Below are 26,008 nucleotides of genomic sequence, written 5' to 3'. Positions count from 1 at the left end.
CCCGACCCTGATTCTGCGCTCGACTATTTCCAATCCGTGTTCTTAAAACTCTGCGATACCCATGCTCCACTACGCAAAATAAGGGGACAGGGGGCCCACCTTCCATGGGTTATAACTGACCTTATAGCACTCTACCAGTTCAGGGATACCTTATGGAAAAGCTACAAAGTAACTGGCACTACCAAGGATCTCAATCACTACAGATGCCCGCGGAACATGTGCACCAGGCAAACAAGGCACGCAAAAGCACAATATTACTCTGACAATCTCCACCAGAATACATCAAACCCAGCTAACTTCTGGAAGGCTATCAACAATATATTCCAGCCTTCTAACCATCAACAACCAAGTAATATCACTAAAGGGAATATTACTCTGACAAACCCCACTGACAATGCAAATGCATTCAATGATTACTTTGTGGGGTGTGCCACTAACTTATTAGCGAAACGCAGCCCAAACCACAAACCTGAATCTCATCCTGGGAGTACACACATAGCCCCTCCCCCTCCCAACACTGCCCACAATTTTCAATTTGGCCCTGTATCCGAAGAGGAGATTACACAAGCGCTCCTCAAATGAAAACTAAGCAGCCAATTTGGACCTGACTTACTACAATCTAGGTTCCTATGACTTGGTGCCCCAGCCATTGCCAAACCAATTGCTTCCATAGTCAACTCTATCCTGTCTGCAGGCCATATCCCTAAGACCTGGAAAACTGCCAGAGTTGTCCCAATCTTCAAAAGTGGGGACAAAAACACTGTCTCAAACTACAGGCCAATCTCACTTCTCCCAATTCTATCCAAAGTCATGGAAAGATGTGTCCACTCCCAATTAAGCGATTACTATACCAAGACAAATTTCCCTCGCCCCAAACACTCCACCGTAACTACCCTGCTAAAAGTTTGCAATGAAATCCAGTGTGGAATGGAACGGGGACAACTCACTGGTGCAGTATTCCTAGATTTTGCAAAGGGTTTTGATACTGTTGATCATGCTATCCTGCTTAACAAACTCCAGAGCTCTGGAATAGGGAAGCATGCTTTAAACTGGTTTCAGTCCTACCTATCAGGTAGATCCCAACATGTGTCCATCTCAGGCTCTAACTCCAACCCCCTGGATATCACCTGTGGTGTCCCGCAAGGCTCTGTTCTGGGGCTCCTACTCTTCTCAGTGTTCATCAATGATCTTCCCACAGCTTGTAAGGAAGCCTCAATACACATGTATGCAGATGACACAATCCTATATGCACACAGCCATAGTCTCTCTGACCTTCAACACATACTTCAGTCTAACTTTGAGACTCGAAAACTGGATTTCCCACAACAAACTGTTTTTAAACACTGACAAGACTGTAACAATGGTATTTGGGACCAAGACTACATTTTTAAAGCTTCCAGCGACTGAGCTCCAGATTAGAACCAACGCTAACACCACCCTAACCCCCGTCACTAGTTTTAAATACCTGGGCATATGGTTTGACTCCCACTTAACATTCGGTATGCACATTGATACCCTGACAACCAAGACCTATGCCAAACTAGGTGTACTTTATAAGAACAAATCCTCCCTAAGTCTCCTGGTCAGAAAGCGTATCGCACAGCTGATGCTAATGCCAATTATTGACTATGGAGACATAGTAGATGGCTCGTCACCTCAAACCCACCTTAGCAAACTTGACACCCTCTACAATTCAATTTGTCGTTTTGTTCTCCAATGCAATTACAACACACATGACTGCAAAATGCTCAAAGAACTAGATTGGTCATCACTCGAGTCTAGGCTCAAAGTTCACCTTTCCTGTCTTGCCTTTAAATTCTTTATGGGCAAGCTACCCAGCTATCTGAACAAGCTCCTCACCCCTACCACATGCAGCATTTATCATCTGAGATCAGACTCCAAAAGACTGTTCATGGTCCCAAGGCTCAACAAAGTATCCAGCTGTTCCTCCTTCTCTTACCGTGTACCCCAAAACTGGAACAACCTACCGGAGACTCTCACATCCACCACCAGATTAACTTCTTTCAAATCTAAGGCTGTCTCACATTTTAGTCTGGCCTGTAACTGTTTCATACGCCCATAATATATATTTTCTTTAACTGTGCATGGAAGGGAAGGGGAGGGTTAATTCCCACTTGTGATGCTAACCAGGAGTAGGCAATGTTTGATCATGGTATAAAAATATAAACATCTTCATAGCATAGGACAGTTCATAAGACTCAGGATTCCAGATAGTCCAATGTTAAACACACTCCCATAGATAATGCCACTAGCCATATAGGTAAGTCTTATGTGGTGGTCTAGGTAACCGTGTGTAGGACTGATCACATAAATGAAGTAAATGGATTACTCACTGCTGACCTTGGGGATATCCTGGTCCTGTCCTGCATGCTCCTACCAAGAAACAATTGAAGAGAGTACAGGGAAAACGGCGGTGCATCTGCTGCTGCTGCTGCTGAAGATTGGAAACCACAAACTGCAAACCACAAAATATCCTAGGTGCAAAAATTTATTTTAGGGCATAGTAACAGCCAAAAAGAACACTCTGACGCGTTTCACGTGGTATCCCACGCTTTATCAAAGAGTAAGACTCCAAAAGACTGTTCATGGTCCCAAGGCTCAACAAAGTATCCAGCTGTTCCTCCTTCTCTTACCGTGCACCCCAAAACTGGAACAACCTACCGGAGACTCTCACATCCACCACCAGATTAACTTCTTTCAAATCTAAGGCTGTCTCACATTTTAGTCTGGTCTGTAACTGTTTCATACGCCCATAATATATATTTTCTTTAACTGTGCATGCAATGTCTTGTATATAATGTATACCCTGTTCATTTATGTAACTGTACTTGTAACCATGTATTATTTGTCTTAACTCTGTGCCCAGGACATACATGAAAACGAGAGGTAACTCTCAATGTATTACTTCCTGGTAAAATATTTTATAAATAAATATATCTCAGAAACCAGGGGGTCCCAAGAGCAAAGGTATCACAGTTTAGCTCCGATCAGACCCCCTGATTCTGATTCAGTAAAACAAAAAAAGGAAGTACAGGAGGAATTGCTGTTTTAACATTGTAATAGCAGGCTCAATTATATTATACCTCACACACACTTTCCTCCGTACTCAAATGATTGAATTTGCTGGCTCAGCGTGGTGGAAACGATTTATGGCATGCCTGCTTAATGTTAGAGAACAGAAAGTTACAGGCAAAGATAATGAAATAGATTAAAGCAAACGAGAAACTGTTGAAGAGAATTACTTCACGATACTGAAAGAGTGAGACTCTTTGGAAGGGACAAGAGAAAGTAATGAGTAGGTGTAACAGTTTGCGAATTATATACTCTTATTTTTTAATATTATATTTGAAAGCAAAAATAGGGAATACAGAAAGAAAGCAGTACAAATAAGTGAAGAAAACGGAATGGGAAAGAGAGAAGCGTTCAAATAAAAAGTGATAAACATGTCGAACGGTGTGAAAGAAAAGTTGACAATGGATGACAGCTGGAAATAGTCTTACTTCTGTATTATTATTTTTTTAAATGTTTGGCTACATTTTAAAAAGTAAGGGGTTATCTGACTCATACAAATAAAGGTTCCTTATCAGTGTGGTGTCTGGGAAGGATTTGCTTTTTGTAATAAGGCCGCGCTTATAGTGCTGGCAACGCGACCGATGACGTCACCCGTCGCCACCCGCGAAAGTTATAATTTAACTTTCAGCGACGTCGCTAGCGACAAGGTCATTGATTGGTTCAGAGACAGTCACATGTGACAACAGTCTCTGAAAAATCAAATTTACCTCGGCTTCCAAATTGTTGGTCACTCCATCGCTCCGTAACAGAGCTGAATGAATGTGGGGGTAAGATTCTTATTCAGTGCGCTGTCTCTCAAGCCGCTTCTCCTTGTCAGGGTAGTCGCCTGACATGGAGACATGACATCACTTCATATTGAATAAGGGCCTAACTTAAATATTTGCATTGACTTCAATATAGGGAATGGCTACAGTGCAATTGCGCTATATTGTGGGAAAGAGTAGCATTGTTTTCTGTAGCACAAAAGTGTTGAACATTGAATATCCTCACAGGGTTAGGGAAAAAGGAAAAGAAAGGTAGGAATGCAAGAATGAATTTCCCAATGTCACTAAGGCTAAGGCCCCGCTCCCGGAGTCAGCGCGCCCGCACTGCAGACAGGCGGGGCGCTGACATACACAGACCGCGATATGCGGTCTGTAGGGAGCAGGAGCCGGAGCGGGAGGTGGGCGGGAGTGGGAGGTTTGAGCGGGACGGGGGCGTGGCTTGAGCGTAGGGACCCGCTACTCTCCCCCCCCCTCCCTCCACGGCTCGGGTAAGTAAAGCAACACACACACACAGACAGAGGCAGGCACTCACGCACTCAGGCACACACATACACACACACACAGACAGAGGCAGGCACTCACGCACTCAGGCACACACAGACACACACACAGACAGGCACGCACGCACTCAGACACACACACAGAGGCAGGCACTCACGCACTCAGGCACACACATACACACACACAGACAGGCACGCACGCACTCAGACACACACACAGACAGGCACTCACGCTGCTGTCACTCCACACTCCTCCCCGCTCCCCGAAGCCTCTCCTCCTCCCGAAGCCTCCCCTCCCCATTGGGTCACAGCCATACCACGTGACGCGTCAACGCTAGGGAACACCATTCTCTTGTATCCCGTAGCGGCTGACGCGCCACAGCGTGTAGTAAGCTGTGCAGCCAGGGGGGACCGGCTCCGCAGGATTCCCCTGCTGGTGGGGAAGTCGCGTGTGGCCGCCCGCGCCACCGAGCGCAGCGGGACCGAGGCCTTAGGGTTTGTTATGAGCATGTTCCCAGGCTTATCTGAGACCCTAGATGAGCAAGCCCCGGGGGAAGCAGACCAACTTTATACCTACCTGGCTCTCATGTTCTTAGGTTGTTGCAGATGTTATGCATTTGGAGACAGTATGTTACACATTATATGTCAATTTCAAAATGTTTTTAGATTTATGTTGCATAGATGTTATATATGTTTTTTTTTTTTTTTTTTTTTTAATAAATCAGTTCTGTACTATGAGAAAATACTTGTAGCATTTAAAAAAAATGTTTTAAAGACATTTTTAATGTTCTAATGTAGGAAGCATTTCCAAAGTGACAGCCCTTGAGACCCGCCCTCTCTACCAGAGCACCAGTTGTATCTACTAACTGCCCAGACACATAATATTGCTGGACTACATTGCCCACAATGCTGTGGAAGAACTGAATTAAATAACCCGAGCAAGCGATCGATTACAGGAGAACGGATCGATCTGCAGCTTAGCTAATCACTTGTCAGTGTGCAGATTGTATTGATGCACATATTGAATGCGAAATATATATATATACACACTGTATATATATATATACAGGTGACAATAGACAGCATCCTGGAGACAGGAGAAATTCACATAGACACATGGAGAAGACTCCAAACATTCCATGAAAAACTCCTGAAGGGTCTAATTAGCAATAAGGAAAAGAAACTGCACAGACTGAGGCTAAGAATGAGATACTCTGCAGCAGCCAGCACAACAACTAATAATGCAAACATTGACAGTCACCAAGAGCAGGACTGCACTGTTAACCTCTCAGATTACACACCTAATCAAGCAGAGTCCTCAGTATTATCAAAGGGTCTCACATTCTGCCCTACCAAGCCTATGGACAAGATTGAGCTGTACAGTGACCTGGAAGAATTCTTCAGAAGGCTGCGTCTTAAGGAGTTCTTCCATGACAGACACAACCAAGATTATGCCAACACTGCAGAAGGAGAGCCGCTGCACATGAGCAGAGAGAAGCAAAAATCCAACTGGATCCCACAAACTGGGCGCAACCCCACATTGGACCGGTACATTGAAAGCTTCAGACACAGCGCCAAAACCACCATCATGGACAAAGTAAGGAAACAAACATATAATCTGACACTGATGGAGAGGAGAGCCATAGAATCGCTAAAGGCCAACCACAACATAACAATCAAACCTGCGGACAAGGGAGGAGCAGTGGTCATAATGAACACCACAGACTACCTGCGGGAAGCACACAGGCAACTCTCTGATTCAAAGTACCCAACTGCAGGAGGATTCAACTAAAAAATACATGCGAGAACTCAACAGGATCATTAAAACACTCCCGATCCACACAAGAGAACAAATTCTGGACCTGATACCAGCTAACCCAAAACCTGGCACATTCTACATGCTCCCTAAAATTCACAAAGAGGGTAACCCTGGGCGGCCTATTATCTCTGGATCTGGCACACTTACAGAGAATATTTCTGGCTGGGTGGAGGGCATTTTAAAACCACTTGTCAGGAACACACCCAGCTATATCCAGGATACCACCGACCTGCTAAACATACTGAATGCCATTGGCCCCCTCCCTACAGGAACACTACTAGCAACTATGGATGTAGAGTCACTTTATACAAACATCCCCCACGAGGATGGGATTTCAGCCTGCAGATACTTTCTGGGACCGCAGGAGCCACTCACAGAGACAGTGACTAAATGCATTGAATTTATTCTGACCCATAACTACTTCACATTTGGAAATGACACATACCTCCAGACAACCGGGACCGCTATGGGTACTCGGATGGCGCCACAGTATGCCAATCTGTTCTGCACAAAACTGGAAAGTGACTTTCTGTCCACCTGTCACTTGAAACCCCTTACATACCTTCGCTACATCGATGACATCCTCCTGATCTGGACCTCTGGCGAACAGGACCTCCTACAGTTCTATGACAACTTCAATACTTTCCACCCGACCATCAACCTCAAACTCACCCATTCCCCGGATGAAGTACATTTTCTAGACACCACCATTACTATAAAGAACAACCAACTACAGACTTCTGTATACCGCAAACCTACAGACAGAGCCAGCTATTTGAGGGACAACAGCTTCCACCCGACACACACCAAACATGCAACCATCTACAGTCAAGCCATACGATACAACCGGATATGCTCCGACACAGCAGACAGAGACCAGCGGACTAAAGCCTTGAGATCAGACTTTATAAACCGTGGATATAACCACAGAATTGTAGACCAGCAAATTCACAAAGCCACCAGAATACCAAGAAGTGATCTCCTTGAATACAAACAGAAGGAGACAAGCGACAGGGTACCTTTGGTGGTCACATATAACCCACACCTAGGAGCCCTACGCAAGATTGCCAGGAAACTACAACCCATCCTCCAGGAAGATACAAGACTGCAACGGGTCTTCCCTGAAGCACCCTTATTATCATACAGACAACCCCATAATCTCAAGAATATTATGGTGAGGAGTAAAGTATTCAGCAGTACAACTGAATGCGGGACAAAACCATGCCAGGACCCAAGATGCAAAACCTGCGCAATGCTCTACACAGCGGACACAATACAAACACCACACAAGAATCGGGAATACAAAATCAGAGGAGGGTTCACCTGTTCCTCCAGCAATGTCGTGTACCTCATCATGTGCATGAAATGCCCAGGGGGCTGCTACTACATAGGTGAGACAGGACAGGGGCTAAACAAGAGAATGAACCTGCATCGCCACAGCATCACACGCGGAACAAGAGACAGTCCTGTTGGCGAACATTTCTCTGACTCTGGCCATAAGATGAACGATCTGAGGGTTGCCATACTCAAAGGTAATCTTAAAACCCCGAAAGAGAGACGGTTGCATGAATACAAATTTATGCAACTGTTCGGGACACTTAGCAGTGGCCTAAACAGAGATCGAAATTTTATGAGTCATTACTGACACTAGCGAACTCTCTTCCCATGAGCGCTAAAGGCCATGTCTGTACTTACTGTGCTATATGTATGCACACACAGCTGTCTCTCACACATACTAATACTCCTTATTTTTCCATCCCTATACACCAATAGGGACCACATAGTATCCACACACACTTTTAGTTGTGCTACAAACTCTCACATTTCCACACCCACCCACACCATTTATATCCCCTCTCACTCCACACACACCTTGTGTAGAGCACTGTTTATACTGTGGGCTCTCCATTCATTCTTATTCACACTGATACACATACACACTCTTTCTTCACTTGCTTTCAGTAACCCTTTGACACCTCTAGCCATAAAACACATCCACATCGGGGGAAGGACCAGCACAGATAACATTCCAAGAGACACTGTTTTTAAGTAATCCTTAATTCATTCATTGTAACATCGCCGGAAGAAGAGATCAGTGTATCTCGAAAGCTCGCACAAATAAAAGCATTTCGTTAGCCACAGAACGGTATCATCTATTTATTTTTTGATTATATATATATATATATATATATATATATTTTTTTTTTTTTTTTTATAAACGGCAGCTTGAACTGCAGCTTTAATAAGGACAAATGTTCCCATGTAAGCTTTTGGTCCCTGCATTAAAGCCGCAAAATATGTGAAATCTTATAGTTTTTTTTTTTTTTAAATAAATCAGTTCTGTACTATTAGATAATAGTGACTGTTTGTTTTTAATTATTATCATTCAACTCAATGCCATTTTTAGTGAGTTTTAAAGCATCCTTTGATTTCTATAGCAGGTTTTAGCCCACCTCCCCAGCAGTGCAAGACTTTTGCAACACTTTCCTGTTTTGGATCATTTGTTGCAACTGTTACCAGCAGTTTGAGCTGTAAACTGTAATGTTACAGGAATGTTACCTAAGTAATATAAGGATACATTGTAGCTGCTGAGTTACACTGACTGAAGCAGCCATTATGTTAGGCACACAATCAGGATTTTTACAGATTTATAACAGGAGCCCCAAACGATTGCCAGCTTAGGTAAGAATGTATAATTATCTTTTACCAAATGCTGCTTTAAGTGTCAATGGCTTTTCACTCAATTCTATAGATTTGAAATATGTAACTGCAGAAAAAAAATGCTGTTAAAAGACTAAATAGGAGCTGACAACCAAAATTAATACAAATTAATTGTAATGTTTTAGCCAAATAAATGAATAATAACATGTTTTTGGGAGGACTCCCTTGGGTAAAAGGATGTATTCTCTCAAGTCTCCCAGCAGAAGGCCTGAGTGCATGATAAAAACGCTTTGCATTTCAACAGGACATCTGTTTTAAAGATAAAGTGTCGGACTGGGTCATCTAGGGCTCACCGGGGAATTTTTACCATGATTGTTAACAGGGGGTGGGCCAAGCTCTCTCCCCCTGTCAGTGGCTTAGGCATGCTATTTCCCCAGCGGCCAGTCCAACCCTACCTGTTATTCTGAAGGTTTATGGAGTCTGGCAGGGGGGCTAGTGGGCCCTCAGTACTAGCGGGCATGACGGTGGAGGGAACCATTAACCCCGCGGCGGAGGAAGGCCCATCCCACTAGTCCGATCACGAATGTTGTGTGTTCAACAAGAGTTTTGAGCAAAAAAATAGAAGGAGCCCACAAAAGATTTTGGTAGTGTCAAAAGACTTCCAAATGTATTAATAAATCAGAGTCAATATAGGTAACGTTTCTGGACACAAGTTCCCTTCCTCAGACCAGGAAGGTGTTTGGTCTGAGGAAGGGACCTTGTGTCCAGAAACGTTACCTGTAATGACTCTGATGTGTTAATACACTTGGAAGTCTTTTGACACTACCAAAATCTTTTGTGTGCTCCTTCTATTTTTTTGCCCATTGCTGTTACATAGGATCCAGCTTTGGGACGCTGGGATCAGCAGGAGGTAAGCACCAAAAGTGAATATTTTGTTAAATTTGTTTAAACAGTGGTGTGTCATTTATACCATCTCTCATACTGGTATTCAACAAGAGTTTGTCAGGGAGCTACTTTATAGAATTAGGTCCACAGGGTGTAGTCTTCCTTTGAGGAAGCCAGATATGTTTAGTTACTTGCAGCATTTTATGTGCCAAGTGGAATTTACCTTTAAAATCGAGCAAGGAAAGGGGCACTTTCAATAGTTTTTAATTACAACAGTACCAGAGAAGTATCCTCAGTGATTCCAGCAGTCTGAGGTTGTGAAAACTTCAATTATAAGACGTTTGTATTGTTATATATAGCATTCCATATTTATTAGGGGTAATTATCCTGAAACACAAGTATATTGAAAACCTTGAAATGTAGGCCTCTATACATTACTCTGTCTTCATGTCACTACCATTTAAATTAATGAGTAGTACTAAAATATTTACCAGCACAAGGAAGTCATCCTCACAGCATATGGTATAGGGGACATAGACCATTAGAAGCAAGGGTAAGTCGTCTTGATTTTTTATTTGCAGTTACTGGTATATGTTTGTTCTTTGAAAAGCACAAACTCAACATCCTTTGTTTCCAACATATTTAATTGTCAAATGTTACATTATTTCAAGGAGCCACAAAAGCAAACACAGTACAGGAATGACTGGACACTGTGATGAAAAATAATATTTGGCTTGGTTGCATTTCGACTTAACAATTATGGCATTTTTGCCCTATGACTACGTTTTTTGTCTTGCAGTTACAGTAATACTGTAACTGAGCAAAATGCTTTCCTCCCTCAGTCAGAGTGGGGGCTCCTCAGGAGATCAGCTCATAATAAATCAGGATTCCTTTATTTGCTTGGCACATTTATCTGCACTGAAGATGATCTGTAATAAAAAGTATTTAACTGAATAGAATTGAAGAACGAAAATTTTACAGTATCACAAAGCTATGGTTATTACAATACTGAGTTAAAAAAAACACTATGTATTTATGTAATATGAATTAATATGAACTGTGGACACTTTTTATCCTGTAGTTCAAGGAGCAATTATAAGCAATATAAAGTTTTATAGGCCCCGTTCCACAAAATGGTGCTAATTTTGAACATGCATCAGCTCTTATTCCTATGAATAGGAGTAAAGGCATGCTAAAGCTTAGCATCTTTTTGTGGAGCTGAGCCATAACACACTATAAATTCTGCAACCGTTTAAAAAAAAATTATGCCAAGTGTTCAAAAAAGACAAAAGCAAAACTTTTACTCAGATTAAGTTGAGTAATGTGGGAGCTCCTGGGAGTGTCTCGTGTAGAAATGTAAACAACAAAGGGATGGTCCAAGCACTCAAAGGGGTTAAATAAGTATAATAAGTCAAAAAGACTAAGATTCCGAAGAAAAAATAGATTTACTGAGTTGAAAAAAATGTAGATTATACACAGACACATGTGCAGTTTCACATCGCCCATAAATCTACTGGCAAACACTGAAGTATAAACAGAAAAAGGCAAAATGTCACACGAACACTAATCCAACGTGTGGGTAAATAGTCCCACCGGAGCGAGGAGAACAATAAAAATATTATGCAATAAACGGGGAGCAAGAGGGGGAAAAACAGGAGCAATAGGAGAGTGTAAACATTTAATAAGGGGAGGGGAGCGCAGCGTTACGGGGGGGGGGGGGGGGTGAGCCTCATCTTCAGGTTCCAACAAGTCAAATGCTCGTGGTACTTCCCTTTCTCCGGAAACAATGTTCTCGTGGATGAATATGTCCAAGTAGGAATCGTCTGATGAGGAGTATATTCTCCTATTTTTTCCCTCCTCGCTCCCTGTTTATTCCATAACATTTTTCTTTTTCTCCTCGTTCCAGTGGGACTCTATTTATCCACACATTGGATTAATATTCTTGTGACATTTTGCCCTTTTCTGTTTATACAGTACCTCAGTGTTTCAGTGGATTTATGGGAGATGTGACACTGTGCGTGTGTGTTTGTGTGTATATACATATATACAGATATACAGGGCCCGACAAACTGGGCCAAAACCCACTCGCCCCCCCAAAAAGTCACTTGTCGCCCCCCCCCCCACCATCACGACACTTACCTACTGCGGGGTCCAGTTGCGGGGTCCTGACGGCATCTCCCGGCCTTCTGCTATCTTGCCGCCTTTAAAATCATGTTTTTCTCCTGCAGCACTATTCAAAATGGTCGCGCGGGATCATATGACGCTGCGTTGCCATGGCAAAGGTGATGTCACGCAGCGTCCCATTACCATGGCAACGTCGCGTCATATGACACCGCGCGGCCATTTTGAATAGCGCTGCAAGAGAAAAACATGATTTTAAAGATCAAGACGGAGAAGACCGGGAGACGCTGGGTGACACCGCCGCAGTGCCTTGAGAAAGGTCCCCCTGTGAGGACCGAAACGTTGGTATCTGTGCCACGTACCCCAATACAGCTTTTCCTAATTTACCTCTGTGTGCTGTCTGGTTCTTCCTGCATTGCTGCTGCTGCACTACTGCTGCGAGGAACATCCCACCTTATAAGGGACATGCACCTACTTACTATTGCCTAAACGTGAGTGCCAACTACTCTCTATGGAATGCTATATATATATTTATCCATCATTAAAAATGAAGGTACAGATCCTCTAATGCGTTTTGCGCCTGGGGACGCTATAACAAGGAGTATCATCAGTTAATGCGACACGCTCTTTTATACCAGTCGTTGCAGCACGCCGCACAAGAGACGTCATCGCTATAAATATACAGTAGAATGCATGTAAACGGGAGACCTCCACTTATTCTACAAAATGGGACAATAAACAATGTTATACTTTTATAAGGTCAATGCAATCGATCTAATATTGATTACAAAGAATCAGTTTGAACACAAAAAACATCCAGTATATACAAAATGTAAAGAAAACAATTTGCGAAATCTGTGGAATTAAGTATATATAAATGACTATAATAATATATTGCTATAAAATTAATAATGATATTATAAAGATATAAAAAAAATGACTAAGATCTCATTCAGGATTGAGATTTATAAAGACGAGTGCTGTCCAAAAACAGAGCTCAAGAGCATGTGAGTAGGCACTGTTATATAGATATGAAAATATGCATCAAACGGTAAGTGTAACCAATCCGGTGTAAATTCATCCAAGATATAATAGTCTTGATCCTATTCCGCTCATATATAGGGTTGACCAACCAACACTAAATATGGTGATGTCTGAGAAGATCTCCAACGGGATCAGCCAAACCCCCAAATAGCCGATGAATAAATCCCTAGAGCTAGATCATAACTTGTAAGTGAGACAGCATAAATATTTGTAGGTACTCACTGATATTGTTCTGGATAGGTGTGCAACAGTTTCAACGAAGACAGCAAAGTAGAGTTTCTTCCATCATTATTTTTGTTGTTCTTCTTCTAGACGTATGTCTCACACTGTTAAAGGGTCTTCTAAATTTGGTCATTGCAAAAGGAAAGGGGAGGGGGAACTCCCACTTGTGATGCTAACCAGGAGCAGACAATTGCCTTATTCATAATATATAAACATCTTCATAACATGAGACAGTTCATGAGACCCAGGAATCCAGTTGATCCAACAATAAACACACTCCCATACACTTACCACTAGCCTGTATAGGTAGATCTTGTGTGGTAGTCTGGGCAATGTGCAGGACTGGTCACATAAATGAAGTAAATAAATTACTCACTGTTGACCTTAGAAGAACATTCCTCTGAATGACTCAGGAACTCCATTTTTTATAAAAAAAGTACAGCAAGCAGGCACAACAAGTAAAAAATATCATACGCAGACATTGGAACATTTTAAAACTTGACAATGATCTCGTTCCATTCACAGAGCAGGGCCCAAGAACAGTTTTTACGAAAGCTAAAACCCTTGCTAATTATCTTTCCCCCAGTCTCTTTTCTCCCAGTGTTCCAGTAACATCCCTGATAAAAACAAAAGGCTTTTTCAGATGCGGCCAATGCCGGGTCTGTAAATATGCCAGTCCAGTTAAAAACATTGATGTTTATAGAATAAAAAAACCGTATGAGATCAGGTCCTTTATAAATTGCAATACACAATTTGTAATTTATTATATTTGGTGTAAATGCTCTAAGGGATACATTGGAAGGACAATAAGACCATTAAAACAACGCATAATGGAACATGTCAGATTTATTAGAATCAAGGACACACAACATCCAGTGTCAAGACATTTCGAAGAGTGTCCCCAGGGTAGACTTCCAAATTTCAAATTTTTGGCAATCGAACATATAGAAATGTTAAAACGAGGAGGTGACAGATTAAAAGTTTTAAATAAACGAGAAATGTATTGGATGTTTCAATTTAATACAAAGGCCCCCCCAAGGACTCAATGTGGATTGGGAATTGCAGCATTTCTTGTAAACAGTTTGCAATAAGTGTGCAATTACTTGATTTGCAACATGCATTTATACTGATACGCTTAGGTTTCACCAATTGATGTGTGGCCATCCAACCAAATAGATAATTGTTTATTTTATTTTACTATATGACATCTCTGGCTAGAAAAGCTCCTTCCTTATTAATAGCCCTTATTGTAATAGTATTTTTTGTCATATTTCTGATTTATATTGAATCCAGGGTTGATGTGCATAATCATCGTGTTTTCCATGTAATCATGCTCTCCATGCAACTATGTTCTGTCAAGATACAATGTTCTGTTGAAAATTATTGCAAACAAATAAGAATTATTTAGCATGATTTTGGCAATACAAGTGTGGTTAATTCCACTCAGGGTTTTTTTTAACTGTATTTATCTTTTTGTGTATTGTGAGGGTAATGTACAGCTATTTGTGTGTTTTTTATACATTGTTCCACTATAGTGTTGATAGTGGTTTTTAATCTTCTTCATGTTATTATGTGGGTCATTGTTTCTTTAACTATTGCAGTATAAATCATTACAAGATAAATTAATGAAGTATGCATTATAAGCGGTGACCCAGTATGTTGTATGTTTTTATTAAAATACCCACCATTCCTCTCCCCCGAGCAAAGATCTTTAATAGCTCTATGTTTACTTTCAGGACTCCCCGTCCCAATAGGCACGTGATTGGCCGGACGGGCCGTCACGTCATAGCTGGGAGGATACATTACCTCCCTTGCAATCACACAGTGAAGTTCAGCTGGCTGGGTCTTAGACTTATGTGCCCCACGCTAGTAAGAGGGATGTGACGCCTCCCAAGCTTCCGATTGGCCTTAGTCACGTAGCGTCATAGGATAGGACAGGGAATTGTGGGTATTTAAGTATGCGATCGTTGTGTGATACTTTCTCTTTGATAAAGCGTGGGATACCACGTGAAATGCGTTAAGAGTGTCCTTTTGGCTGTTTTTATTATGCCCTAAATACATTTTTGCACCTAGTTTTTGCAGTTTGCAGTTTGTGGTTTCAAATTCATCTTCAGCAGCAGCAGATGCACCGCCGTTTTTCCTGCACTTTCTACATTTGGTCATTGCAAAATGCGTTAGTTTCAAAGAGTGACAAAGTGCCCGTCGGCACGAAACGCGTCAGAGCGTCCTCCTCAAGGTACTTGCAGCTGTTTTTAATGGATTGCAGACTTCAATAGACATCATTTTTAAGTGACCCAGCGGTATTAGTTTCTCCTTGGCACTTGAGTGTTTGCAGTGCACGGCCACGTCCTCCTTGATGGAAGAAACTCAACTAGGATTGAGATTTATGGCTATTCCAGTTTTTAAAGTGTGTATCCAATAAGCCTCGTGACAGTCCAGGGAATTTACCCTAATGCCGCCACGCAGAGGATCATAAATATGTTCAATTCCCAGGAAAGAAAAATGATTTTAAGTTTCCATGGGTACAATCAAAACAATGAATACAAACAACAAAAGCGCAAACATAACTCACAATAATTGAACTAAATAAAGAGAATCACTCCTCAGTGCTGCTCCTAAAAATGGTCTCTAAAACCGTGAGGGTGGTTTCTAGCACCATGCCCATCTCACATTGGAATTATTCCTACTAGAATTGCTATAGGATTTTGAGCACTTCATCACTATTGCTATTTTTTTGCAATACATTTATCACTTCACTCATTTGCGCTTTTGTTTGGTATTAATTAAAACAATGTCTAGATACTGGGTGTTGGGTATCCCTATGTTTTATAAGACGCACATGTTCCATTCTGCAAATATTAAGGGTCTGGTGGTTCTACCAAATTAACGCTTTCCACAACCGACTAAGTAGAATTACAATTGATAAATGAAGATATTTTATAACATTTATCTTGTGAGGTTGAGTAAAAACAAGTAGATTGTTTCATTAACTAACACATTTTGCAATGACCACATTTATAAGAACCTTTAACAGTGTGAGACATACGTCTAGAACAGGCATGTCAAACTTGCGGCCCACGGGCCGCATGCGGCCCGCAACGGATATTTTTGCGGCCCGCTCACAACGACCGGGCTATAGTTTCTCCCTCCGCATGCGCGCTGACTTTTTCGACAAGACGGGCATCAATATATTTAGTTCTATTGTTATCTCTGGACAAATGTAATCATCCTTGAAGTATTCATTTACATTTTTCCTTTTATTTGAAAATTTAAATAGTACTTGTTTTCAGTGGGGATGTACATGGATTACATTAGAGTCTACAGAGCTTTCAAAACCGGGTAGATTATTTGACCAGTTAAGAATTTAGATGGTACACTAAAAGGTATCAATCACCTACAATTAATCTACATTCCTCCAGAACCTATATGACTACTAGAACTTTGAACTACAACGTTTCTCTTGGGGCCTCCTATCTGGTATACCCTCCTATCTGGTATCCCTTTCCTTTTCAACCCCCACTAATTATCTGTCAGGGGACCAAACAGGAAAAAAGCCCGTTGGTTGAGGGTGGGATGAACATTTTTTTTTAATGCACAGTTCACCGAAAAGAGAGTAGTCAAAATAAGTCAAAACTCTCCCAAATTGCAGCACAACTTGTTCACAAACTTTGAAGTATTAGTTAAATTACTTGAATAAATACATTTCTTTAAAGGCATCTGTAACCCAGATTAAACTATAAAACATGACCCCGCCATTGATATGGGGTGGCAGGCTTTCCATTGCAGCCGTAAGATACTACTAAAAACCTTATTGTCATGAATCAGGAAACTGGAAAGAATTATTAGACGAGAATCTGGATTCATATACTGTACATAGCTCTGCCAATAATAGGTTCTACTGTTGTTTCCAATGCAAACTAGAATAAATAAGAGGAATGCGATACATAAAAAGATTTGTGCAAATCCATTATTGGAAAGACATTTTTGTTTTCCAATATATAATCTGACATCCACCATTTCAGTATGCCTTTCATATTTTTTTTCACATTTACAATGCCTCTGAGGGAATTATTCAATATTCTCCAAAGCGGTTGATTGCACCTGGATCGCTGAAAACTCCCATTGACTTGAATTTGAGTCTTAGGGGGCCTATGCTAGAAGCATCGATAAGCCACTTATCGAGCTTATCGGCCAAAATGCCTACTGCTAGTCAGTAAGCCTCGATAAGTGGGCGATAAAGGCATGAATCGCCAAAAATTTCAGCCGTCATAAAAAATCGCCAGGTGAGTGGCGATAAGCCACTTATCGCCAGGTTCTGATACTCTTGCAATTCTGATAGCCGCAATTAGGATATCTAGGCTTATCGAGGATAATCGTGGCTCTTGAATGGCTAGTTTCTCCCAAAATCCTTACGCCAAGGAAAGTTGGCATGAGGCTGGCGAGAAGCTGCTGAGAGGTGGCGAGACAGGGCTTTAAAAAAAAAATGCTTTTTTTCTGCATCTGATTGATGCCGGGGTCTCTGGAACTGATACCCATGATTGATACCAGAGGCCACGGGGGCCCTTGGGTGGTCACCGTGGGGTCCTCAGGTGTTCACCACGGGTATCTGTGGGCCCTCGGGTGGCCCCAGACACCCGCGGGAACCACCTGAGGACTTCTGGACACCGGCGAGGACCACCCGAGGGCACCCAGAAACCCGCGAGGAACACCTGAGGACCTCCGGACACCCGCGAGGACCACCCGAGGGCTCACAGACAACCGCGGGGACTCGAGGACCCGTGGGGACCACCTGTGGACCCCCGGACACTCGCGGCCTCTGGTATCAATCATGTGGGGGTAGAGGAGGTGGGTATTAGTGTTGTTGTGTTTTTAATGTTTATTGTAGGTAGCAGCTGTTTTAATATACATTTTAATACTAGTGTAGATGAGCAGGGGTTTAAATGTCCCGCGTCACGTGACCATGGGAATAAAATGCATAGGAGATACCGGCACCCCATAACGGGGCTTGTATCTCGGAAAGCAGGGGGTTCCCAGACCTGAAATCAACGCAGTTCTGCTCCGGAGACCCCCTGGTCATCTACACTAGTACTACATTTTTTTAATTAAAAAACATTAATTTCGGGCGAGATTTGTGCAGGGAGAGGCGGCTCTCTCTGCAGCAGAAAGAAATCACCAGGTAAGGCCTTTTCAGAGAAGCGATCTTCACGTCGCCGGCTTCTCGCCCGTTTTGGGAATTTTGCTATCACCGGTAATCAAGGCTTTCTGAATCCCGTGATAGCAACGCAAAAAAACCAGGCAATTTAAATGGCCCGGCGATTTTTTTATGAACGCTTATAGCATAGGCCCCCTTAATCGGCTGCATGTGTGCATATTGAATGAGTGTTTCAGGGCTCTGCCTCTCACATATTTTGGAGTTCCTCTGAGGTATACTGTATAGAAGAATGTGCTTTGATACACAACAGGTTTTCTGCTTGGGGCTGTATCCAATGTAAGGAACTTTTTAATGATGTTTCTTACATTTGACATAGATCATTAGCAAGTGATGTTTATGGCACTTCCCATTTGGCAGAGTTTTTGACAAGAATCACAGCCCCAGACAAAGAATTTGATACATCCCAGTATAATACATACATACTGTATTTTAACAGCTTTTAATATAGAAGCTTCCTATGCAAATCCTCATTAAAGGTTATTACATTTTTGCTGACAAATACACATTTTGCTGAGATTTGTTGTAAAAGGATTACAGAAGCCATATCGATCTATGTGTATCTAAATTAAATATTGCTTTTATTTATTTTTTTAAGGCTCTACTTGAAAATTGCCAGCATATTACATCTGTTTGCCTTGTGGGCTCCCCTCATCTTTCTGATGCCGGATTTAAAGTACTTGTACAAGGACGAAAGCTGACAAAGATCAAAGTTGAAGGTCAGAGTTTCCACTCATTCCTCAGTTTGCATGTCATTTTACTTAAGTAATAATCCCCAAAGAACGGCATTACTGGCCAATAATGCCCTGGCTGGAAGAGTTGAAGGCCCGAGGCGAAGCCGAGGGACTTTAAGGCCTGGGACATAGTGCCCAAAACAGTGCGGAGGCGTGCCGAGGCTCAGGGAAAGCGGTGATTTCCCTGGCATTACACGGCGCGCCATCCGTGGGCGTGTCGGGGGCGGGTCTGGGGACGGGCCAGTGACGTCACGGAGCTGGTTCGCCCTAATTGGGCGACCCGCTCACATGACCGGCCCTGCGCTCCAGCGAGCGCCAAATTTCAAAACGCCGTCAGACACACGCTTCCCCAAGCGTGCGGTCGCGTGCGCGAGCCCCTGCTAAAGCCGCTCTCATTGCGGCTGCAGGGGCTCAGTTCCGAGCAGCAGCGCGCCTCAGCACGGGTCAGCGCATAAGCGCTGACCATGCCCGAAGCCTTAACCAGCCAGGGCATTATTGGCCAGTAATGCCCTGTTCTGAGGGGATTATTACTATTATAGGCTAAATGTCGGCTTATTTCATAAATAATAGACACTTGTGTATAGTTAAATAGATTTTTTAATTAAAATAAAATGGTAAATACATGAAACCGCTATATATATAACTTGTGATAAACCGTTCACCACTATGTGAAAATAAATAAGGTAAATAATCAAAACACAACCGGTGCAAAGGAATGGTAATGACACACAAAAACAAACAAGGAGATCAGATTGTCTCCCAAAGATCCCTATTAATTGCACAACAAGGCTGCTGTAATGTATAGGAGTATAATACTCCCTGACAAAATAGTCTAGTAAGCTGTGTGGGGTACACGAAGTAACCGCTCCCAGCACTTTTGTTTTTGTGTAAATACATGAAACCACCTCTACTGTATATATGCTTACAAAGCAGATATCTATATCCACATACTGCCGCCCCATCTGTGTACACACACACACCAGCTCAACACACACAAACTGCTCACACACACACACACACACACACACACACACACACACACACTGGAGCTCTAGACACACAACACAGCACCTCCTCTACACTCACAACAGAGCACCTCTACACACACACACACAACACACACCTCTACACACACACACACACACACACAACACAGCACTTCTACACACACAACACAGCAGCTCTATACACACACACACACACACACACAGCACCTCTTCACAGATATACAACACCACAGCACAGCACACACACACTGCTACTGACACACTCACACACAAACTGCAGCCACAAAGAAACTGCAGACAGCCACATACTTCTTTGCATACCTCCCCCCCTCCCCCCCTCCCCCCCAATTCAACTGAATCTGCTCAGAAAATCTCAGTCAGCTCGGGAGGGGGAGGAGTCAACTCGTGGCTGATATTTAACCAATTCTCTGCCCTGTCTCACAGCTGTTACTTCATTCTAACCAATCCCCTGCCCTGTCTCAGAGCTGTTACTTCATTCTAACCAATCCCCTGTCCTGTCTCAGCTGTTCTGAAAGCTGATTGGCTGGAAATAAACACATTAAAAACGGCACTTTGCATGCTGCAAAAATTCCGGGCATTACTGATTGGATAATGCCCGGAATTTTAACCAATCAGAGAGCAGGGTTTTCAATAATGCCCGGAATTTTACTGCTTTAGCCTATAATCTTTGTTATTCTGATGAACAACTTGGTGTATTACTGTTCTTTAGGTAATAATCGGATTACTGATGCAAGCATCAAGATGATCAGCAAATTCTGCCCTAACCTGAATCACTTTTATGTAGCCGATTGCCAGAAAATTACAGACATCGGCATTAAGGCTGTTTCAACACTGAAGAATATTATTGTATTGAATGTAGCAGATTGCATAAGGTAAAGTAGATAAAATATCATTCAAACTATTCATATAGAATGCCTTTGTCAAAGCAACTTTTCAACTATTCTCTTATAGCACAATTCATCGAGGTTGGCCATGGGCATACTTGGCTGGCCAGATAAGGATTATCTTATCTTTATCTCATTAATAAGTTAACTTAAATGCTACATTGCACTGAACCAGCAAATGGGATGAAGCAGTACTGTACTACGGTAGAAAGGGGGGGTTTGTGAGGGGGGGGGGTGATAGACAGCACTCTGACACAATGACTCAGCAAGGTTGCAGGGTGCACGGAACAGGAAGGGACCCTAATTCCCTTCAGAAGTACTAACAAACCAAAAAATAGTACCAGCACTCTCTGTCTCACAGCTACAGATATAAGCGAATACCAGTGTAGGGAATATGAATAATTTAATGGCACTAATAATAAACTGAAAATATAGCAACAATAGCCAATACGCCAATGCAAGAATAAATATCACCATAGAGCAAAAATAAAAGGGGGTGGAGGGGAAAGAAGGAGAAGGGGAAAAAACATGAAACAAAAGGAAAAAATCACAATAATGGAAAAAGGAAAGCAAACTACCCTAGTTTGCTTTCCTTTTTCCATTATTGTGATTTTTTCCTTTTGTTTCATGTTTTTTCCCCTTCTCCTTCTTTCCCCTCCACCCCCTTTTATTTTTGCTCTAAGGTGATATGTATTCTTGCATTGGCGTATTAGCTATTGTTGCTATATTTTCAGTTTATTATTAGTGTCATTAAATTATTCATATTCCCTACACTGGTATTCGCTTATATCTGTAGCTGTGAGACAGAGAGTGCTGGTACTATTTTTTGGTCTGTTAGTACTGTACTGCCACTTGACCAAAAGTTGCAGTTCTGTGTTTTTCGCAACTTCATATAATAAAACACACTTACAAATTCTGCTTGTAGTAGTTGGGCCAGGAGGCGGCACTAGGACCTCTGTGGACACCTGGTTCCTCGTCTTCGTTGACAATGCCCTGTTTAATTTAATCTTAGTAAATGCTGGGACAAATTGAGGGAGTACATGTCGATAACGGTATGTGGCACTGCAGCTTTAAAGTTGCAATCCCACTTATGTACCATCATACTGCATATTGGAGCTGCAATAATAGTAAAAATACTCCGGTTATAAAATATGCTTAATAGCTGCTCAGGTTTTAGGCTCTAAAACTGTGGTTTTCAACCTTTTTTTGGTTAAGGAACCTCAGAATTCGATTGTGAATTCTGGGAGTTGTCCCAGCTCACCCCTTGGTGAGACTCGAAGGCTTCATCGCCGGTTGCCGCGGCTGTGCCCGTGATGGCGTGTGCACCGCACACAAAGTACAGCCCTCCATGGGGCAGGCCCCAGTCGGCGTGTGTGCGCGCGCACAAAGGTTGATGCGCGACTGCCTTTGCCAAAAGACAAGATTTTTGTCTTTTGGCGCAACAGCCGAGCGTTGGCCATGTCACGGCGGCGGTTCAGCCAATGAGGGCGAACCAGCCACGTGACGTCATGGCCGCACCCTCGCCACGCCTCCACCTGCTCTACTCAAGATGTGCTTCCCATCGCTACCCCTAGACCACAGATTGTAACTTAAACTGGTGCACGTGCTGCCGGGCGCTCCGATGCGCGCGTGCACGCAGTTACTGGGGCCGCAGCCTAACACTGAATTACAACAATAACCACATTTGCAGAGCGAGGAAATAGTTTTTTTTGTTTTTTTTAGTAAATCAGTTCTTCAGTTCTAAAACTGTCCTGTGCCAGAGTGAAGTGTATAAAACCCTCTTTTTTTGGTGCCTTTTGCATAATATGCAAGAAGAAATTTCTACCAACTAGGAGGATAGAGCTCTAAAATGTGATGTATGTAGGTTAGAAAACAGATGGGCTGTTTCCATGTTTATGATTAGCTGAGATGGGTATCTTCATACTGGAGAATGGGACCAGCTGGGGCTTGTTCGGGTAACAGGACCTTGAATCCCTGGCAGGTATTAAATGGCAGTCACATTGCTTCTGTTGGCTCTTCTTAAACTTTACTTTATTTCTGTATTTGAACTTGATATTCATACATGACGAGTCACTGACGTGAAACAATGCCAATTGATCATGTACAGATAAGGATATTTATTATCTACCACACATCCATATGTATAACTAACATGAAGCTGAGATGAACACAATTATTTATGGATATCATGTAATTGTAAACTAGGTATTTGATGGCAGAGATAGTCAAGTTGCAGTCCTGTTGACCACAATGGTAGTTTTCCATTATGTGCTTGGAAGATTTTCCACAGGCGCAGTCTAGATTTATAGACCTGGGGGTCTACTAGAGATCGCATTGTGCTCAAGAGACATTTCATTTAAAGCGGCAATTCACCCTACTTTTTTACCTCTATTTATTTTTACAGCATGGGCTGTAAAAACATGGGGGGGGGGGGTGCCCTGCAGCTAAACAGTGCTATTTTCAGCTTTGGGGTTCCTATTCTGTTGCCATTTACATTCACTTTCAAAACCAGGAAGAGATACCTGTGTAACACCTTCTCCCCCCCAACACCCACCCAGGGAGATTCGGTAGCTACAGAGTGTGCTGTGGTGCTGCTTAGCTCACCTGTGATCTTCCAGGAGGTCTGAGGGCTCTGCATGTTGTAATTGGGAGCAGCAACAGGGCAGGTTTTCTCCTGGTACAGCACCTCCATCCTATTAGGGTTCTGCCAGAGACAGGATAGATCCCCACAGGCACCTTCTTTCCCGCCTGAATGAGTCCAGGCTCAGACAGGGTACATTCAACTGTGTCTTTATTACATATACCGCATACCTCCATACTTTCTCCTTCTCCCTGGAGCAGACCCAAGGGGCTTGAGGCCCCAAGAGTCCTTCCTTAGATCCCTTACCCCCTGATGGGGCAAGGGGAATCACCTCCCACTACATTGAGGGAGGAAAGGAATACCACCACAATTTGGTGGAGTGCCAGCTTTTATACCCGGGGAGGGGCTTGTAACCCTGCCCCATAACAGGGCAGGTCCAGGTACTGACAGGCATTACACCATCAGCATGTGACCCAGTCAGTACCCTCCCCAGGCATGACACTCCAACTTGCCGGTAGGCCTGCACCTGGATAGGGTAACATTGTAACTATTCAGGCTGCAACTGCAAGTTAGGCCCTGTGCAGGAATTTAACCCCAACAATGCCTTTTCCTATCAGGACTTATAGTGTTGAGGCCAGTGGAAAGGCTATAGCCAGAGGCACTAGGCTACACCTGTAACTTCACCGATAAGTATCCCTGGAACCAGGGTGTCCCCAGAGTTTAAAATAGAGGGGTTCAGTTCTGAAGGACACCCCCTGTTCCAATCACCAATTTACCTCTCTCAAAATCAGCCTGAGATTCTACATGAACTAACGAGGTTAGGCTGGAATACTGTTTGGCTCTTGCAACTGGATAAATATGGCAATTTGTTAAAAATCAGAAGACATGTGCAAAGCTAATTAGCCATAGACAGGAAAGCTGCCTATCCTAACTAAATGTATTACAAACATGCAGACGTTTTTAAATTACCCTCTAATCAGCCATTAAATAGAAAAATAAAATGTGGTTGCACCTATGTCTTACTAAAGTACACTAAGTCGCAGGTTGCATGGCCTCATGAAGAAGCACCATGGGCTACAAAACTGCACTCGGGCATGTTATACACCACTCTTTTTATATATACAGTAAGTGCATAAGGATTACTTGCCTTGGTCAAAATAGAATTGTACAGTATACTTGCTGTCTATGTATGACAATGTTTTGATTAAACTGTTTTATAACATATACTGCACTTTACAATCTGGGATGGATGGACATTTGATGCTTGAAATCAGGTGTGCACAAAGTGGGGGGCGCAAGATTATTTGGGGGGGCGCAGACTTCACCTACCTTTCCTTGGCGCCGCATTGCCATGGCAACGTGGCATCAAATGATGCCGCGGGGTCATGTGATATGATGTCGCGTGACCCCGCGTGTCATTTGACGCTGGATATTGGGTAGGAGGGGCGCGAGCATAGGGGCTTAAAGGCAGGGGGGTGGGCGCAGCACAGAAAGTTTGCGCGCCCCTGCAGTAGATAATGTTTTGGGGCAAATGCTGATATGTCGTGAGTTTACTTTGCAAAACAAAAGAAAAAACACTAATAAACAGGTGGGTTTTAAAAACAGAACTATAATGTGCATACTGTATCTGGAGTGACATTTTTTACAGACCTTGGTAAAATGCTCCTACAGCTTATACAGTCGACAATTAATAAAATACAATGCATCACAAATACATGAAGGAAATCTAATGAAGTAAATCTTTTGTGTTTTAGGATCAGTGATCCCGGCGTCCGACATATTGTGGAAGGCCCCTCGGGAACAAAGATAAGAGAATTGAACCTGACTAACTGCGTCCGAATCAGTGACTTATCCCTCCTGAGGATAGCGCAAAAGTAAATGCAATGTTTAGAACAACTTACTGTCGTTTTTTTACAAATACTGGATATATATTTTTTATAAACTGGAAGACAGAATTATATACAACTTTGTAAAGAAATAAATTAACCGGTTTCATAAAAACATAGAATTTGACAGAAGATGAGAGCCGCTTGGCTCACCTAGTCTTCCGATTTGCCTATCCGCTGTAAAACCTCAGAGCCTATTGTGTTTGATCCTTGGCTTTTTTTGTATTTAGTATATCCTTATGTCTATCCCAAGTATGTTTAATTCCCCTACTGTATTAACTGCTACTACCTTGTTTGGAGGCTATTCCAAGGAATCCACCACCCTTCCGGGGAAAAAAGTACTTGCTCACATTTCCCCTGAGCCTGACACCCTCCAGTATCAGAGCATGACCTCAGTTTGTAGTGCTTTGCTTTCTCTGAAATAGTTACATAGTTACATAGTTACATAGTAGATGAGGTTGAAAAAAGACGTAGGTCCATCAAGTTCAACCTATGCTAAATTTAGACAATATATGCTTCTTGTAGTTTGTTTAAACCTTTGATCTATTTAAAAGTTTCGATTGTATCCCCCCCCTTT

At 42.5% G+C, this 26,008-nt stretch overlaps 1 protein-coding gene across 5 annotated transcripts in view; it reads left to right on the top strand.

Annotated features, from left to right (window-relative positions):
• FBXL13 (F-box and leucine rich repeat protein 13) overlaps positions 1–26,008 on the top strand; it is a 238,941-nt gene that overhangs the window by 169,526 nt on the left and 43,407 nt on the right. For all 5 annotated transcript variants that reach the window (XM_075599630.1, XM_075599629.1, XM_075599631.1 and 2 more), the window contains 3 exons: positions 18,917–19,037; positions 20,790–20,952; positions 25,300–25,419. In XM_075599630.1, coding sequence (XP_075455745.1) covers positions 18,917–19,037; positions 20,790–20,952; positions 25,300–25,419 — 404 coding nt within the window. The remainder of the gene's footprint in view (positions 1–18,916; positions 19,038–20,789; positions 20,953–25,299; positions 25,420–26,008) is intronic.

Source organism: Ascaphus truei, chromosome 5 (assembly GCF_040206685.1).
Source record: "Ascaphus truei isolate aAscTru1 chromosome 5, aAscTru1.hap1, whole genome shotgun sequence".
In the NCBI taxonomy this organism is placed as follows: Eukaryota; Metazoa; Chordata; class Amphibia; order Anura; family Ascaphidae; genus Ascaphus; species Ascaphus truei.
This window is presented reverse-complemented; position numbering and strand designations above follow the sequence as displayed.